Source organism: Carya illinoinensis, chromosome 11 (genome assembly GCF_018687715.1).
Source record: "Carya illinoinensis cultivar Pawnee chromosome 11, C.illinoinensisPawnee_v1, whole genome shotgun sequence".
Classification (NCBI taxonomy): domain Eukaryota; kingdom Viridiplantae; phylum Streptophyta; class Magnoliopsida; order Fagales; family Juglandaceae; genus Carya; species Carya illinoinensis.
The window spans coordinates 3,537,410-3,554,812 of record NC_056762.1 but is presented as its reverse complement, the minus strand read 5'-3'; the positions used below and the strand labels follow the sequence as shown (position 1 = coordinate 3,554,812).

The 17,403-nt window shown below is 37.6% G+C and overlaps 4 protein-coding genes across 9 annotated transcripts; all 4 read left to right on the top strand.

Moving 5' to 3' along the window:
• Window positions 1–818: 818 nt before the first annotated feature.
• LOC122282648 (C2 and GRAM domain-containing protein At5g50170) lies at window positions 819–7,402 on the top strand. 3 transcript variants are annotated; one of them, XM_043094593.1, is made up of 9 exons: window positions 819–1,362; window positions 2,504–3,715; window positions 3,845–4,027; window positions 4,115–4,398; window positions 4,511–4,627; window positions 5,259–5,521; window positions 5,657–5,804; window positions 6,600–6,872; window positions 6,981–7,402. In XM_043094593.1, exons 1-9 carry the CDS (start codon window positions 891–893, stop codon window positions 7,194–7,196), a joined length of 3,168 nt encoding a protein of 1,055 aa, XP_042950527.1. In that variant the 5' UTR covers window positions 819–890; the 3' UTR covers window positions 7,197–7,402. The 3 variants fall into 3 exon arrangements, with proteins under 3 accessions (XP_042950527.1, XP_042950526.1, XP_042950525.1); XM_043094592.1 differs by having other exon boundaries at window positions 5,651–5,804; XM_043094591.1 differs by having other exon boundaries at window positions 826–1,362; window positions 5,630–5,804.
• A 1,072-nt stretch (window positions 7,403–8,474) lies between these two features.
• LOC122281614 (plant intracellular Ras-group-related LRR protein 1-like) lies at window positions 8,475–11,399 on the top strand. The gene is made up of 3 exons (XM_043093272.1): window positions 8,475–9,359; window positions 10,178–10,344; window positions 10,447–11,399. The coding sequence occupies exons 1-3, from the start codon at window positions 8,586–8,588 to the stop codon at window positions 11,081–11,083; spliced, it is 1,578 nt and encodes a 525-aa protein (XP_042949206.1). The 5' UTR covers window positions 8,475–8,585; the 3' UTR covers window positions 11,084–11,399.
• Window positions 11,400–11,542: 143 nt separating this feature from the next.
• On the top strand, window positions 11,543–12,814 carry LOC122281615. Its single transcript, XM_043093273.1, has one exon. It carries the CDS (start codon window positions 12,132–12,134, stop codon window positions 12,531–12,533), a length of 402 nt encoding a protein of 133 aa, XP_042949207.1. The 5' UTR covers window positions 11,543–12,131; the 3' UTR covers window positions 12,534–12,814.
• A 2,174-nt stretch (window positions 12,815–14,988) lies between these two features.
• On the top strand, window positions 14,989–16,782 carry LOC122280831 (protein NBR1 homolog). 4 transcript variants are annotated; one of them, XM_043091881.1, is made up of 3 exons: window positions 14,989–15,601; window positions 15,732–15,832; window positions 16,051–16,782. In XM_043091881.1, the coding sequence occupies exons 2-3, from the start codon at window positions 15,803–15,805 to the stop codon at window positions 16,642–16,644; spliced, it is 624 nt and encodes a 207-aa protein (XP_042947815.1). In that variant the 5' UTR covers window positions 14,989–15,601; window positions 15,732–15,802; the 3' UTR covers window positions 16,645–16,782. The 4 variants fall into 4 exon arrangements, with proteins under 4 accessions (XP_042947815.1, XP_042947816.1, XP_042947813.1 ...); XM_043091882.1 differs by having other exon boundaries at window positions 15,960–16,782; XM_043091879.1 differs by having other exon boundaries at window positions 14,989–15,631.
• Window positions 16,783–17,403: the final 621 nt, after the last annotated feature.

Here is a 17,403-nt window from a genome sequence, read left to right as displayed (position 1 = left end):
CGTAACAAAGCCTTCATCTTGATGCGCCATAAGCTAAAGCTGTTTTGACCGTCGAACTTCTCCACTTCAAACTTTGCCATAGCCATTCCTCAAGATTTTGCAAAGAGCTTGACACTCTGATACCAGCTTGTTGGGAATGGACCGAACAAACAAAGGCTAAGTCGAAGTAAATAATAGCGGAAGCAACAAAATAAACAACAAGCACACAAAGAATACCAAGATTTAAGTGATTCAGCTCAATGTGAGCCTACGTCCACTGTCGGGGTCGGTTGCAACAAATTCACTATGAACAAAGATAGAGTACAAGAGTATTGATCACAAAATCCTTAATCCTAAAGCCCCAATACACCCAATGGACTCTTAGGATTGTGTACAAAAGGATTCTCAAAACTCTCTCTAACTTGGCTGCTGAGGGTCTCTTCAAAATGAAGAGAAAATGATATATTTATAGCACAAGGCGCTAATTCAGAACATTCGCTCGAGCGGACGTCGAGCGAAGTGTCGAGCGCACGTTAGGGTTGCATTTTCGCTCGAGCGGAACTCTTTGGATGAGTTCGCTCGAGCGGACTGTAGAGCGGAGGTCGAGCGGAACTCTCTGGATGAGTTCGCTTGAGCGGACTGTCGAGCGGAGGTCGAGCGCAACCTTAGCTTGAGCCAGGGTCGAGCCACAGTCGAGCTAGGGTCGAGCTAAGCCCTAAAAAATACATTTTTAGCAAAAAATCAAGCCAAACTCAACAGAAACCATGATTCATTGAATTTGATTCTCTCCCCTCCACCGTTGATCTCACCCAAAACGCAAGCAAAACCGACACAGTCAGGCTTTCATCCACGTCTTCCCACGTCTCTCGTGTCCTTTTGCTTTTGCGTCCACGTTTCCTCGTTGGTTTCGCATGCAATCAACAACAACAACTGCCCTTAGCTATAAAACCCATCCAACATTGAACCCCACTTTTCTTCCGGACCCCCCAACCTTCGCTTCTTTTGTCAAAAATATTAGCGTCAGTTTTGTGAGCATGAGGCTATATGTGTACGTGTTGGAGGCCAAAGATTTGCCTGTGAAGGACTCGTATGTGAATCTTCAGGTTGGGAAGCACAAGTCCAAGACTAGGATTTTGAGGAACACCATTGTGCCGGTTTGGAATGACGAGTTTGTGTTCAGGGTCCACGGTACGGATGAGGAGCTTGTGGTGTCTGTTTATCACCATGTTGAGGAACCCAAAATCTTCAGTGGCTCTGGGAACTTATTGGGTCGAATTTGGATACCATTATGGTCTGTTGCTGCAGAGAAAAATCAGACATTGCCACCCACATGGTTTCCTCTTGAAAGGCCTAAGACTGGGAAATTCATTAATAAGGAATGTGGTTAGTCTCTCTCTCTCTCTCTCTCTCTCTCTCTCTCTCTCTCATATCATATTTAGTTGATTGGTTCCACTACTGAATTTTTGTGGGGCCTTATTCTTTTATTCATGCGACATGCTTGCTTCGTAATTCTATTTTGTACATTGGAATGAAGCTTTCAACATTTAAACGGTAAAGGGGAGTTTGTATTTACAATCGATTCCAAACTATTTTACTTTTGAGAGATGCTTGTTTTACAAAGAAATCAACTTGCATTACAAAATGGCGTGGCCTGATGCTATCGTGTAAAGCTCCTTTACTGTTTATTTGATATTTATGAACTGCTAAAGATTCAACTTCATTGTAATATAAGATGTTATTGTCCATTAACAACAGAAAAAAGGCACAAATAAGTAGCTTTTCAAGAATATCTGGTTTAATTCAGAAAAGATTCTCCCAAATATTTCATACGAGGAATTTCTTTATTTTTTTGGGGAAAAGAAGATTTGGCAAAGCTCATTTTGTTGTCTTCTGACATTGGAAGAAGGTTCTCCTTGCTTAGTATGACTTTGTTATCTTACATCTCGAGGCAACAAAATGTGCATCAGAGCAAGGCTCTTGTCTAAGCTTGGGATCCTGTTGATTGATCTTCAATCATGGAACCTCTGAGGCTTCAATGAAAGACTTATTTGTTTTTTTACTTGCTGGTTGAAATATTATGCCCGGTTTGACAAATGGATATAATATCCATTGGACTTCCAAAACATACCCGTACCTCATTATGGCAATTTCCTTTAATCTAGGCAACAAGTCACATGGCAATCACTTAAAACCTACAATTGCTTTAAAGGGCTGGCTTTGTAGAGAAGCTAAGACAAATATCAATGATATAGATCAACAAGATGAAATAGTGATGAGTGCTGTAACAAGCATCTTATTCAGCAAATTGTTGATTAGTTCGCTATAATGAACTTGATGATGAGAAATTCAGGTTAAAAGGCTCAATTGAACAAAACAAATTGCTGCTCATATGACTGGCGTTATATCTCTGTTATTGTTAGCTCTATGTGGCCTTTAAGATTGAATTTCTGAAGGTGTTTGTCCTTTTTCATTTTGGGCATCCTTGGCTACCTCTGTTTCAAGTCTAAATCTTTCCCCTTTGCAGGAAAAATCTTTCTCACCATGTCTCTTCATGGAATAAGCTACGAAACTTCCGTCAACCACGTCCTTTGTGCACATTCAAATAACAACATTGAGGAGCCTAAAGAATTGGAGGTTTCATGCATATCATGTCAGGACATTTTTAGCTCCAAAACTCCAAGCCGGAAGATAGCAGAAGGAAAATATTTGATGAAGACTATTGCTAATCGGCTGGAGAAGATATTCCATAAGAATGAAGAAGCCTTGAGAAGTGATGATTCTTCGGAGTTATCCAGTACATTATCCGACTATGAGGATTGCATGGAGGAACATTCCTCTAGCTGTAGCTTTGTAGAGGCTATTGAGATGATGCAGTCAAGATATAATGGACAAGATAAAATGCCCGAAAACCTGCAGGGTGGCATTCTTCTAGATCAGTTATACATAGTATCATCCCATGATCTTAATGCCTTTCTTTTTTCCCCTGATTCGCAGTTCTCAAAAAACTTAGCAGAAGTACAGGGAACAAAAGATGTGCAAGAGGGACCTTGGATGTGGAAATCAGGAGCCACATCAGATTTAACACGAGCTGTTTCCTACACAAAAGCAGCAACAAAGTTAGTTAAGGCTGTTAAAGCCACAGAGGAGCAAACCTATATAAGAGCAGATGGAAGGGAATTTGTGGTCTCAGTAAGTGTTAGTACGCCTGATGTTCCATATGGAAGTACATTCAAGGTCGAATTGCTTTACAAGATAATGCCAGGACCAGAGCTATCTTCAGGAGAAGAATTGTCCCATTTAGTAGTGTCCTGGGGCATTAACTTCCTTCAAAAGACAATGATGAGAGGCATGATTGAAGGAGGAGTTCGTCAGGGACTGAAGGAGAGCTTTGACCAATTTGCCAGCTTGCTCACTCAGAATTTTAAAATTTTTGATATGGTGTCCGTATCTAACAAGGATGATGTGCTGGAAACTTTGGGAGCAGAACATCGATCAGACTGGCAATTGGCAACAGAATACTTCTGGAATCTCACTGTAGTTTCTGCCATTTTTATGGCTATGTATTTCCTAGTGCATAGTCTACTCTCTGAGCCCAGCAATCTCCAAGGCTTGGAATTTAAAGGACTTGATCTGCCAGACAGCTTAGGAGAGCTTATCACTAGTGGAATTTTAGTCATTCAGTTGGAACGTGTCTACAACATGATCTCACACTTTATACAAGCTAGGCTGCAAAGAGGTGAAGGATAGATGCTACATTGCTACTTAGCACATAGCTTATGAACTGACTTAATCTATGGCACACTCACACTTGGTATCACTTTTCTTTGCCTGAGGATTCACTTATTTTGCCAATCTATTTCTATAGGAAGTGATCATGGAGTTAAAGCTCAAGGTGATGGGTGGGTTCTTACCATAGCTCTAATCGAAGGGATCAACTTAGCATCATTAGTCTCGACGGAGTTTTCAGATCCCTATGTTGTCTTCACCTGCAATGGTAAAACGAGAACAAGCTCTGTAAAGCTTCAAACTCGTGATCCTCAGTGGAATGGTTAGTCCCTCAACTTCTTAGAAACTACTTTCCATCAATATCTCTTCATCCAAATTTTAATCCATAACTTTTGAAACAATTATGCAGAGATGCTGGAGTTTGATGCTATGGAAGAACCACCATCAGTTTTAGATGTAGAAGTTTTTGATTTTGATGGTCCATTTGAGCTGGCCACCTCACTTGGGCATGCTGAGATCAATTTTGTTAAACACACATCTACTGAACTTGCAGATATGTGGGTCCCCCTAGAGGGAAAGCTTGCTCAGTCTTCTCAGTCGAAATTACACTTGAGAATGTTTGTAGACAATAATAAAGGAGTTGAAATGATAAGGGAGTATTTGACAAAGATGGAAAAGGAAGTCGGAAAGAAGGTGAGTCCCAGCACCTTGTTTCCAGCCTACACATGCATAACAATTTTTTGTTGTGGTGGTTATTTTCCCCATGTAGAAATGTTGAACTTATGCCTTAACTGTTGACTGACAGTTGAGTCTACGATCACCTCAAAAGAATTCAACATTCCAGAAACTATTTATATTGCCACCAGAAGAGTTTCTCATCAGTGACTTTACATGCCACCTGAAGAGAAAGATGCCATTACAGGTGCTAGTTATATTTAACATGCGAATAGATATTCTATAAAGAATGATTTAAATGGATCACCAGTGGAAGTTCTTACCCTGGAATCTCATGAGTGTCCAACAAAATGAGCTTGTTAAAGTCAATCTGGTCTCAAGACGTAGAGGTGATTGAGATTTGCTCAAATTACTTTTGCTCACCTGGCAGTCCCATTTTCTTCATTGTTATCGGGCTTAGTCAATTACTGTATGCGGATGATGATGTCAACAATAAGGTAACTTCTGTGTTGCAAGTTCCATGGAAGTCCCTAAGTCTGGTTTAGAACGTAAAGCATAAATTGGCCATGTAAAATGAAACTTCTTTACCCCCTCCAAATTGAAATGGATTCTTTTGAAATGGTAGATTAACTTGATTATTGAAACAGCAAAGGAACTCATCTAATTGAGTTAAAACCTAGAACGCATTATTTAAAAGGCCATGTAAAGTGCAGTTGGCCGATTTTATGCTTGGCCAAATGGCCCAACAATTTGTTCGGTGGAGACTACTGAGAGTTCCAGTGATCGGGTTGACCTGCTTTTGTATGTTTTTTTAACCTGTTTATTCCCATGTCTCTATAGCTTCAAGTTGTAAATTTGGAATGACACCTTTGGTGCAGGGCCGGCTCTTTCTTTCCTCAAGAATTGTTGGGTTTTATGCCAATTTGTTTGGACATAAAGCTAAATTTTTCTTTCTTTGGGAGGATATTGAAGATATCCAAGTGCTTCCTCCATCCCTGGCATCTATGGGCAGCCCTACACTGGTTATAATTCTGCGGAAGGATCGAGGTCTTGATGCAAGGCATGGAGCGAAGTCTCAAGATGAAGAAGGCAGGCTTAAATTTTATTTCCAGTCATTTGCATCATTCAATGGAGCTAGCAGGTAGTAGTGAAATAAAGTACTTCACTCATGCACACCCATGCTAAAGGATGATTTCTAGTTCTTGATTCCCACACTATTTGCAAGCCTTAAACCATGTTGTACTGACAGAACAATTATGGCTTTGTGGAGAACAAGAACGTTGACCCCTGATCAGAAAGCACAGATTTCTGAAGAGCAGGAGGATCAAGATGACACGTCCATCATGCTTGAAGATGCTGGATCCTTTCCGGATGTTGAAGATGCAAAGTTGTCTAAGGTTTTTACTGCAGAGCTTCCCATCAATGTGAGTGGTCAATATTCTCATTTATCTTTTATTGCTTCAGCCTACCCTTCTCAAGTCTACAAAAACAGCTTACACTTACCAAGCCTAGCATACTAAAATTGGGCTATAGCAAGCAGGTCTTCCCCCTTAGTTTTTAAACCCAGATGTTAAGATTTTAGATTGATGTTATGATCTTTCTCTTTACACAAGCAAAGTTTGTAAGGCTTCTCATTGCTAACATGAAAACATAAGAGAGCAAAATGATAGAAGATCGAGTATTTTTAACCAATACTAGGGAAGTAAAAATGTTAAAACACTTTTAAAGGTTCTAGTTGTTGTACAGTTCCTCAATGTATTCTAACTTAGTAACATATACTATTTTTCATTCAATAAATGCAGTTATTCTTGCAATACGTAGAGTCCATGAAGATTTTATGATCAAAAGTGCCCCACATCATTCACTTTTCATCCATCTTAGTAGTCAATAGAATAAGAGTGGTATTTTTCAGTTTTTGAAAACTTATGATGCCATATACCAATTTGGCATATTGCACCATAGTTAAAATGCTTTGAAGGATGTACAATGTATTTTTCCCCAAAAGAAAGAAGACAGAGAAAGGAAGGGTTGAGGATGGGAATCAAACATGGCATAGAGTTTTAGGTAGGTTGACCACCAGTGTCAGTTTTAAGGGGATTGGGTGAGGAATTACTGTTCTATTGATGCTGCTACTAGTCTGTATCCTCTAAGGTGCCTGTAATTGAACATGAAATAATTTAAAAGAACTTGTTATGTGGTGCCGGTTGGCAATGGTGCAGATAAATTCATTGATGGAAATCTTTGATGGAGGAAAGCTGGAGCATAAAATTATGGAAAAATCAGGTTGTCTTAATTATGCAACTACGACTTGGGAGCCTGTGAAGCCTGATGTTTTCGAACGACGTTTGTCTTACAAGTTCAACCGCCATGTCTCAGTTTTTGGAGGAGAAGTCATATGCACACAACAAAAGTTCCCCATTCCTAACAATGAAGGTTGGATTGTGAATGAAGTTATGGCCCTACAGGGTGTCCCCTTTGATGACCACTTCCATGTAGGTTTGATTGTTCCTTCTTATATCGAGTCCTATCTTCTTGTGAACTTTATAAAATATGAAAACAAGTCAAATAGTTTTCATATGGAAATTTCCTTTTACAAGCAGGTTCATTTTAGGTACCAAATGGAGAAATCTCATGATCATTCTGATAGCTCATGTATGTGTGATGTTTACATTGGTGTTACCTGGCTTAAAAGCATCAAATTCCAGCAGCGAATCACTTGGAACATAACTAAGAAGTTTGCCCATCGACTGAAGGAAATATTTGAAGTTGTTGACACTGACAGAGAGATTCTCTTTAGAACTCAACAAGACAGTTGATCCATTTGATATTTTTTGTTGTTGTTGTTGTTATTTTTAAGCTAAGCATATTTCCTCAAATGATTCTGTTGTATGAAAAGCAGCAGAGAAGTGCATCTTGAAAATATTGTCCAGAACAGAACATGTTCCAAGAAATTTTCATGATTTTCTTGACTTCTTCCTATAATAATTTAATCCATGAGGCCATGCAGTTGTGACTAAACTAATCACAAACACCAGAAGTTATTATTTTTTATTTATTTCTTTGGAAATAGAGTGTAGATATTTGTACAACTACCAGTCTTGAATAATGGGAGGCTTTGCTTGATCAATAGCTTTGCTTATCAAAACGATTTATGATGAAGAGACTAGCTGCCAACTTCAGAGATAACTTAAATTGTAGCAGTTAACAATTGCTCTCTATCAATATCATTCTGAGGGCAAACCAATGGAAGTATTGCTCATTAAAAGCTTAAAGTCCCAGTATTGAATGTTTATTCTTTATATATGTGTACGTGTGCGTATATATACTAAACAAATTAACATGACTTCACATGATACGTTATATATATTTTATAATAAAATTTACAATCTAATATATCGTAGTAAGCTATTTTATATTAAAACAGCGTACATATAATATGCATACACACATTGACTAATGTTGGTATGCAATTGCAAGTAGGAAATAAGAAGTTTTTAATTGAAAAAATAAAAGAAAAAAAAGGCATTTTTATAAAATAAAAGAAAAATCAAGGATTAATTTTTTAAATATTTATTGTCGAACAGTTTTAAGAAGTAGTAACATATTTTTTTTTAATGAAAAATGATTAAATTCATAATCACATTGGTTTAATCGAATTCGATAAGAACATCACCAATTATTTCCCACAATGTCAGTGTCAGTAATTACAATGGAATCTCATCTGGAAAATATTATTCTATCTATAATCTATCTATAACAGACATGTTTGCTATTTTTGGAAGAAAAAATATAGTTATAAATATAATTATATATTAATCTGTGTATTAATATAATGTGATTAGTCAAAAAGTAAATTTTATTAAAAATAATATTAATTTAAATTTTAAATATAAATAAATTAATATTAATATATAAATTAATACTATTTATATATAATAAAACTCTATTTTAAATCCACGACGCCATGCTTTGAGGCGTGGCTAAGACGGCACACTTCGCCTCTTTACTTTATTTATAACCGTCCGATTGCTTAGTGGACCCCACGCTGTAATCTTCGTCCATGTGCTTCTGTCTCTCTGAGTTACACTGTATGTTCAAAACTATAAACAAACAAGGAAAATACCTATCGTCTTCTTCATCACACACACACACACACACACACACACACACTCTCTCCCTGATCCAAACCCTAATCTGAGAGAGCGATGGATCCTAACCCCAAAAGCTTCCCGATTCTTTCCTATGTCATGGCACGAATTCCCTCTCTCGGGCCTAGGCCCTCTCCTCTCACCTCCGAAATTGACATCGAACGGCCACCCACGCCGTACCCGAAGACGCCCTCCGACCCTTCTTCTTCTTCTTCCGTACATATTCTAATTGAGGAACACATGCCCCACCTCACCCGCCCGGGAGTTCTGGCATCCATGACCCGTGCCGTCTCCGACGTGGCCCAGGCCCGATCCGTGCTCAACACCCTCGGCCCCCGCCCGGACCACGAGGTCGTTGACAATGCTAGAGCCAGGCTTGCAGACGTTGAAGCCAACCTCTCCAAACAGCTCGGTGAAATCGTGCTCTCGCCACGCCCGTCCGACGTCGACCGCCTCCATTGGCGAGCGCACCTCTCGGAGCTTGAGAACGAGCGCAGGCGATCGTCCGAGAAGGAGAAGCAGGTCTACAAGGCTATAGTGCAGCTGGACGATATGCACGACGCGTACGAGAAGCTTCTGAAGGAGGCTGAGGAGAGGCTGGAGAAGATTTACAAGTCAGCAGAGGCGACGGAGGGGGAGTATTCTCCGAAATATGAGTATATTCCGGAAACAGAAGAACCGAACGAGGAGGTGATTGGGAATTTGGAGGCAGGGTCTGGGGAAGGATTGGAGAGGGTCGATTTGTCAAGTCGGAGGTTGAGGTTCTTGCCCGAGGCGTTTGGTCGGATGCGAAGCCTAGTTGTGCTTGACGTTTCGAGTAATCAACTTGAGGTAATTCTACAATTTCAAGTTTTAGTGGTTCTTTTCCGTCAATATATGTGGCATTTCCCTTTAATTATGAGCTTAGTGTTAACTTTTTATATAATTAGTTGTGATCTTAGCTTTATGGGTCTCGAATGTCCAAATTCCTGTAGTTGTTCATTCGGTGAAGCCTGTAGTTTTGTTGAACGGCTAAAAAGATCGAAACGAGGGCATATAATATAATTCAACTAGGGTCATATCCTAAGGCTAAATATACTGGAGTATGCATTGGTTAACTAAAATGAATTATCCATCTTAACAATGTTAGCCTTTAGTTGGGGAATGCGGCTCTCTCCAGAAACATAGATTTGGGTTATGATACATTGCAATCATTCTGGCTTGAGGATTCAGGCTCACGCCAGAATTAGCTGAAAAGGAAGCAGTGGTGTACTTGTAACACAGGATCCGTACTGCTTTCACATGGGTTATATTCGGAATGATTGAAAGCATGTGTTTATTGTGGTCAAGAAATATTCAAAGTTGAATGATTTGGAACCGGCAAGGAATTTCTTTGATCGTACACCACCATATCTGAAAGAGAGTTCCACATTTATAAAATATGCAATTAAATGGTGTATATTAGAGAAGTCTAGGATACTGTTTTCTTGCTTTTGAGTGTCTCATACTTTAAATGTTACCAACGATGAACATTGATTTTTTATATAAACTTGAATGAAAAATTATCACTTTTTCTCATAATCATGATATGGACAGTTACTTATTTGCTGGGTTTTTTGGTCTGTCATATTATTCCCTTATATACAAATAACTTCGGTGTGAAATAACAGGTCATTCCTGACTCAATAGCGGGACTAGAAAACCTTGAGGAGCTTAATGCCTCCTCTAATCTTTTGGGATCACTGCCAGACTCGATTGGCTTGTTGCAAAAATTGAAAATTCTTAATGTCTCAGGAAACAAGCTAGGTGTCCTCCCTGACAGTGTCTATCATTGCAGGTATTACGATAGCAAAAAAAAAAAAAAAACAAAGGAATCCCATATCCTTTTTCCCATGTCTACTGTTTGGGAAATTTAGTTCTGTCTTTTGCTATTATTCAGGTCATTGGTGGAGTTAGATGTAAGCTTCAACAGCCTGACTTATTTGCCGACAAACATTGGTTATGGATTAGTAAATCTTCAGAAGCTTTCGATACAATTGAACAAGATTCGTTCCCTTCCCTCTTCTGTATGTGAGATGAAGTCTCTGCGCTGTCTCGATGCTCACTTCAATGAGATCCATTGCGTTCCAATTGCAATTGGAAGATTGACTAATCTTGAAAGTCTCAATCTTAGCAGTAATTTTAGTGACTTGAAGGAACTCCCTGACACGATTGGTGATTTGACCAACCTGAGGGAACTTGATCTCAGCAACAATCAGATTCATTCTCTTCCAGATACATTTGGTCGGCTTGACAATCTGACCAGACTCAACTTGGACCAAAATCCTCTTGTAATCCCACCAGTAGAGGTTGTGAATGAAGGGGTTGAAGCTGTCAAAGTTTATATGGCTAAGAGGTGGCTTGAGATACTAGCCGAGGAAGAAAGGAAGAGCATGCTTGAAATGCAGGAACATGCCCAGACCGGATGGTTGACTCGCAGCACCTCCTGGTTGAAAACTTATGTTTCGAATGTTTCAGAATATTTGGCATCCCCCAGGGGATCTCCTAGAGACCCTTGTCTTGATCAGCAGCTATAATGCTGATACAATATTTTGATTGCCCAATTTCTTTTGCTCAAATGCGAAGCTGGGGGGTTAGGGTCAAAAAGATGGCTTTGATCTTCTGCACTCTTCGTACTTTCTCTTCGATAGTACATACAGGCATCCAGGCACACTTGAGTATGTGGAGTATCTACACGATTTTATTCATTTTCCAGTTTCAGTTGTATGGGGATAATAGTTTTGTAGAAAATCTAGTGGACGTGGCCATGATCTGCCTTTTCTTTTTGATGACAGTGTTGATTACTTGTAATTGTACATTCACTACAACATGGAGTATCAAATTTTGGCACTAGTCTTTCAGTTTTCGGTACTTAAATCAGCAAATTTGTCAAATCCGTGTTTTAGGTAAGATCATGCTATAATAATGGAGCTATGTGCAAGACCATGCCACAGCAGGCCATAAGCTGTCGATAATAACTTTCTGGTTTTGTTTTGTTTTTTTATGTATCCGTTTCTTTATGTATTATTTATTTCTTTTTATTTTTTAGGTGTTTGTGTTTGTGTTTTTTCTTCTGTTGGCTTAAAAGGTCTGTCCAAGGATGCCATGTATACAAAATCATTGAAACTGTCAGGTGACAATTTTTATCAAATCATCCAACCAACTCGATTTACGGATTGAAACCATTCATCGGGGCATTGCCATCCTTGTTCCTGGGATGATGATTATATGCAGGGTTTTAATAATTCTACTTTATTCAAGTTCTTATCCACTGTCCAATTCAAGAAAATGTATCTGTTTTGGTATAGGGGTGAAAGTGAAATTATCTGAATATTCCCACTTTTCACAGCACTTAAATTATTGAGTAGGTGCCCCTCTTGGCCAACCTACCCATGTGCAGCACATGGCTGCTAATTCCTTTCCAGTTTCCCAATCCTCAAATCAAGCATCCATCTTTGATCTGCCAAATAATAAAAAAGAGAACACACCACCAACCATTAGAAAACCCAATAAACACCCACAAAAGCAGCTTCTTCTTCTCCTCCTCCTCTCGTCGTCAGATCGATCACATTCTCTCAGACAAACATGAACCTGCCTAGAACTAGAACAACAGCAACAAAATCGATCTTGTTGTTTTCTCCCCTTGTAACTTTGTGCGTTCTCTTATCTTACACTGACTGGATTACTAAAGGATGTTCATGTTCTGCCCTCTGCGTGTGGATGCTACCTTTTCTGGGGCTGGTTTTGACGGTGACATTGGTGATAGTCGCCGCTCGGGCCACCATGGTGACATGGATCACAGTGCTGGTGCTGCTAGCCTTTGCAGGAAAGCGTCGCCGGGTGCTGGCTCAACATGGAAGGAAGATCACTGCTGATGTTGCAATACATTTGTTCAGGATTTTGCTCAAAGAAAGAGGCCTTGTCGCGGTGGTTTGTGCAACAATTGTGAGCCTCATGGCCATGGTTCGCCTGAGAGAGGCTGAATGATTTCTTGCTTTTATTTCCCCTCTTTTGTAGATCGAGTTGTTCTCAAAAGATGTAAAAAAGGAAACTTTCCCAACTTGCATTTGGGATCTAGTTGAGAAGTAGATTGAGATCCCTTCTCGTTAGAAGTCCCTGCCATTTTTTGGGGGGCATTCTGCACTTAGAATCCATATAGGGGCTCTCTGTAATTTGTCTATATTGTAGTGGCTAGGATTCTCAGTTAAAACTGTAAATTTTTTAAATATTATATCTAACTCAAACTGGGATCCTTTTTTTGGTTGTTATTATTATTATTATTGTACGGGCAAGTCATGTTTCGTGTCTTAGCAGTTAGCTATTGATACCTTTCTGGGTGACTCGTGGAATCGAGCTTGATTACAATTTCAAGAACTCAACACTAACTATAATCTTGACTAATCTTTTTAGAGTATTAAGCCCTAAATATGGCTTTGGACTTTTCTTTCGGCCGTTGCAATTTACCTCATGCATGCGCGCATTTGCTTGGTTTATTGCCGTCTGCTTTGCGATGAATAGGCCTAAAACTTGAACAATTTCATTATTTGATTGCCTTTCAAATGTAACTATTGCGGGTTGAAGGCTCAGAAACTTAAAAAGGCAGGGGAAAATTGGTAACCTGTTGTGGAATTGGTTAAATTTGGAGATACTGATCTAAGGCGAATAACATGTTATGTTTATCATGGGACACTGGATCTTGACATGGCTGGTTTGGTTTAAGGGGAAAGATGTTATATACCAGACATTGAAATGAAAGGGTGAAGAAAGAGAATGAGGGGGAACTTTGAAGATTCAAGATGAAATGAATACAAATTATTAGTTCTTATTTATTAAATTATATTGTGATGAGACAAGACAAATCTCATGATAATTATAAAGTTAAATATCTTGAATTAGAAATTTTATTTATAGTCCAGTTAAGGGATTGCGTGTGTAGATCTATTGATGTATGGAGATAAAAGAAAAAAAATATTATTTTAAAAAATATATTATTATAATTTTAAAATTTTTTTAAGATAATTATAATAGCTTACCTCTCTAAAGAGAGACTGCAACTGCACGTAGAAAATATAAAAGTTATGAGCTTTAGGGTGGAGTTATTGCTGTCATGCAAAGAATCATTGGATTCGAGTCTTTTCGGTGGAAAAGCGAAGATTGTGAAAAAGATCGCCGAGGTTTTTTAAAGGGTCCTGTAATACAAGTTACAGGGATATATATTCTTACAATCTTATTTATAAGATTTATTTTTTTAAATTTAAATTTTGAATTTTGAATTTTTAAAATTCGCATATCATTAATTAACACATGTTAAAGTAGATTATTATTTTTTTATATTGCCACTGTGACAGTCAAAAGTATTTCTTTTTAGGCTGTAACTGTAAGATACATTTTAGGCTCAAATGTCACGCTCAAAAGTATTTCTTTTAGGCTCAAATATTTCTTTTTAATTATTTCTTACCATGTTTAGCTTTCAAGCAAGTTTTAGCCTACTTTTGACTGTGACAGTGGCAAAAAAAAAAAAAAAAAAAAAGAGAAAATTTTAACTCAAATAAAATAAAGCTTTTGAGATTAAGTAAACTTTGAGATCGTGATAAGAAATATAATTTATAATTTTAAGACTTATAATTTATAATTTAAATATTAAATTTTATTATTAAAAAATTATTTATTATTTGATAATATATATCTAAAATATTTTTAAAGTTAGTTACATTAATTTTTTAATTTTAATTATTTCTTACCATGTTTAGCTTTCAAGCAAGTTTTAGCCTACTTTTGACTGTGACAGTGGCAAAAAAAAAAAAAAAAAAAAAAAAAAAGAGAAAATTTTAACCCAAATAAAATAAAGCTTTTGAGATTAAAGTAAATTTTGAGATCGTGATAAGAAATATAATTTATAACTTTAAAACTTGTAATTTATAATTTAAATATTAAATTTTATTATTAAAAAATTATTTATTATTTGATAATATATATCTAAAATATTTTTAAAGTTAGTTACATTAATTTTTTAAAAATATATAATTATCTGTAGGGATTTTTTAATAAAAACTTTAATTTGATGCTTTTTAAAAAAAAGTAGACTTTTAATTTTTATAAGTGATTAAATAATTTTTTTTAAATTTATTAAATATATCATTTTTTTCTTTAAAAAAAACTTTAAAAAATTAAAAACATTTTTTAAGTTTTCAAACTTAATCTCTCACAAGCTCTAAAAAGTAAAAATCCCGAGCTTAGAAGAAAAAAAAAAAAAAAATCAGGGAAAAATCTACTCTTCATCCGGTTTTTCCATCACACACCACACACGAAACCCACGTGGTAAACCGGTCCAACAACAATACTGGTCCACACGAAACCCACGTCTCCCTCTCTCAAGCCTCCCCTCCCATCACCCCACCCACCACACCCCCCCCCCCCCCCGGCGGCGCAAATCTCGCCTCTCACTCCCTCTCTCAAGCCTCTCCCCTCCCTGCTCTCTATTGTCCTCGATTCCCAAATTTCTTTTAGGTTGTAAGACACATTTTATCTACTCATTGATTGGGGATGGAGTAAAAACAACTGTATCCATGGGCCTTTCTTTCCAGATCACTCTAGTGTTCCTCACAGCATCTCTTTGCTGCACTAATCATTTCCATGATGTCTGCTATTTTCCCTTACCTCCGTTTCTATAGAACTAAATAACATCCATGATAATCACTGCATGTAAAGAAAGACCTAATCATCTCCATCATGTCTGGTTTTTTCCCCTTGTGGAGGAAGAAAGTGGTGGCAAATGTCACGTCACGCTTCGTGTGGTGTATGTGGGGAATTAGGCAGATGTCTGGAAGCACTCAAAAACCCAGAGAACAAAGAAAAGCATATTCGGACTTGTTCTCTTTCGAAGCTATACGGATCAACCCAAAATGTTGTTGTTTTAGGGAACATAATCGTACTTTTAAGATTCGGATTTTTCTGGTCTTAAACATATGAGTTTTACATGTTCGCTCTCAACGCTCCCACTGGAAGTCTTTTTAAGCGCACAAGCCAGTGAAGCCACCGGTGATCACAATAAAACTGTAAGAAAAGTCTCTAGGAGCCATTTCCCAGTAAACCCTGATCTACATTTCTCTTTATCCAATCTATCTCTGCCGTCCAACCGCTAATAATCCAGAAGATTATTTAACGTTTCTTTGATTTTGTATTCAGGGCTGGAGCGTTTTGGGGATTGCGAGGTAAGAGCTCTGCTTTGCCGCTCGCTTGGAAGCTGTTTCTGAGCAATGGACTTGTTGGAGGAAAAGGTGACCAAGGTGCGATTTTTACAAGTTTTTGTTCTGTTTTTAGTTTATTTTTGCATTTGGTATCTCGTTAATTTGTTGTGTTATAATGGATCTATGACTATTGACTGTTTGGTTTTCTTACAATCGGTTTGGTCAGCGAGAAGGTTCGGTTTTGAATTTGGTTTTCAAATATAAATATTGTGGGTTGAAGTCTCAGCATCTTAAAGCTAGTTCATGCGGTTCTACAGATTAAATTTGGAGATACTGTCAAGCGTACAAAAACTTATTTCATTGGTGGGAGCGTACACCTTTATAACATGGATGATTTGAGGAAAGAGATCCGTGATTTATTTAATTTTCCTGCTGATGCCGACTTTATCTTGACATATGTTGACGAAGATGGTGATGTGATAACACTTTTTGATAATAAGGATCTGTCTGACGCGTTGACACAGCGCATGAAAGTATTGAAAATCAATGTGCAACTGAGCAATAACAAAGGTTTTAGCTCCTATGCTCAATCTGGTGGAAGTATTTCTACCCAACTTCTTACTTCTCTTCAAACCCAGCATCCATGTCCGAAGATCATCAAAACCGGTGTTGTTACTCAGGTTTCAAAATCTGTGCTGCAACAGCTCCGGGAAGCGCTTCTGCTACATGAAGCACTTTCAAAGATTTCGGAGGATATAGTTTCTAAAGCTGTCTCTGATCCAGTTCTTGTTGAGCTTGTTGATTTCATATCAAAGATGGCACAGTCCCACCTCAATCTGGATTCACAAGCTCATTCTGGTACAAATTCAACTACGCAGCATGTGGATGGCGAGGAGGAAGAGAATGATTAAATTGAAGGCCCTTTACCATGTGGTATATATGTAACTATTACTATTATAATTTAATGCACTATATATATATAGTAGAAACTTGTTGTTTGTAATCTTTATCTTATGATGTGGTATTAACTCATTGAGAATATTGTTAAAGATTGATGTCACTATCGTCACATAAGCAGGAAAAAGATGGTTATTTTTCATTATGCTAACAATTCTTATTGGGAACATACGTACTGTGCTTGAGGTGTTTTTGTAACACCCATTCCCATAGCCTAGAGATGTTAGGTGACATTCGAAAATGGGGCCAAACAAAAGAGACTTGCACAATTAATAAGACATTTCATTAATTCATAAAAACAACACTTAAATAAGCCAAGTCTTAAAAATGAAATATAGTAAGAGTTTCAATCCAAGATAACTAATAAAATGAAATGCTAACTTTAAATCAAACTAATTTTATTGGACATATAGACTGCATTAATACTAAGCTTCCTTGTCTAAGTGTGGCTTCCCTACTCCTTTTGGTAGTTTTTCTCACTTGCATGGTTAAAAACATAAAATAAAAAAACGATGGGTTAAAGACTCGATAAGGAACACATTAGAACACATCATACTGTAAACATAACAAACACAATGCTCTCTTAACAAATGCATGCTTTATACTACTCAAATCTAAAATGCTCATAAAGCGTGACATTCTACATACTCTGCATGATGTATAAAATTGACTTTAACTTATTTTATCTTATTGGTCAATGCACATTAACATTT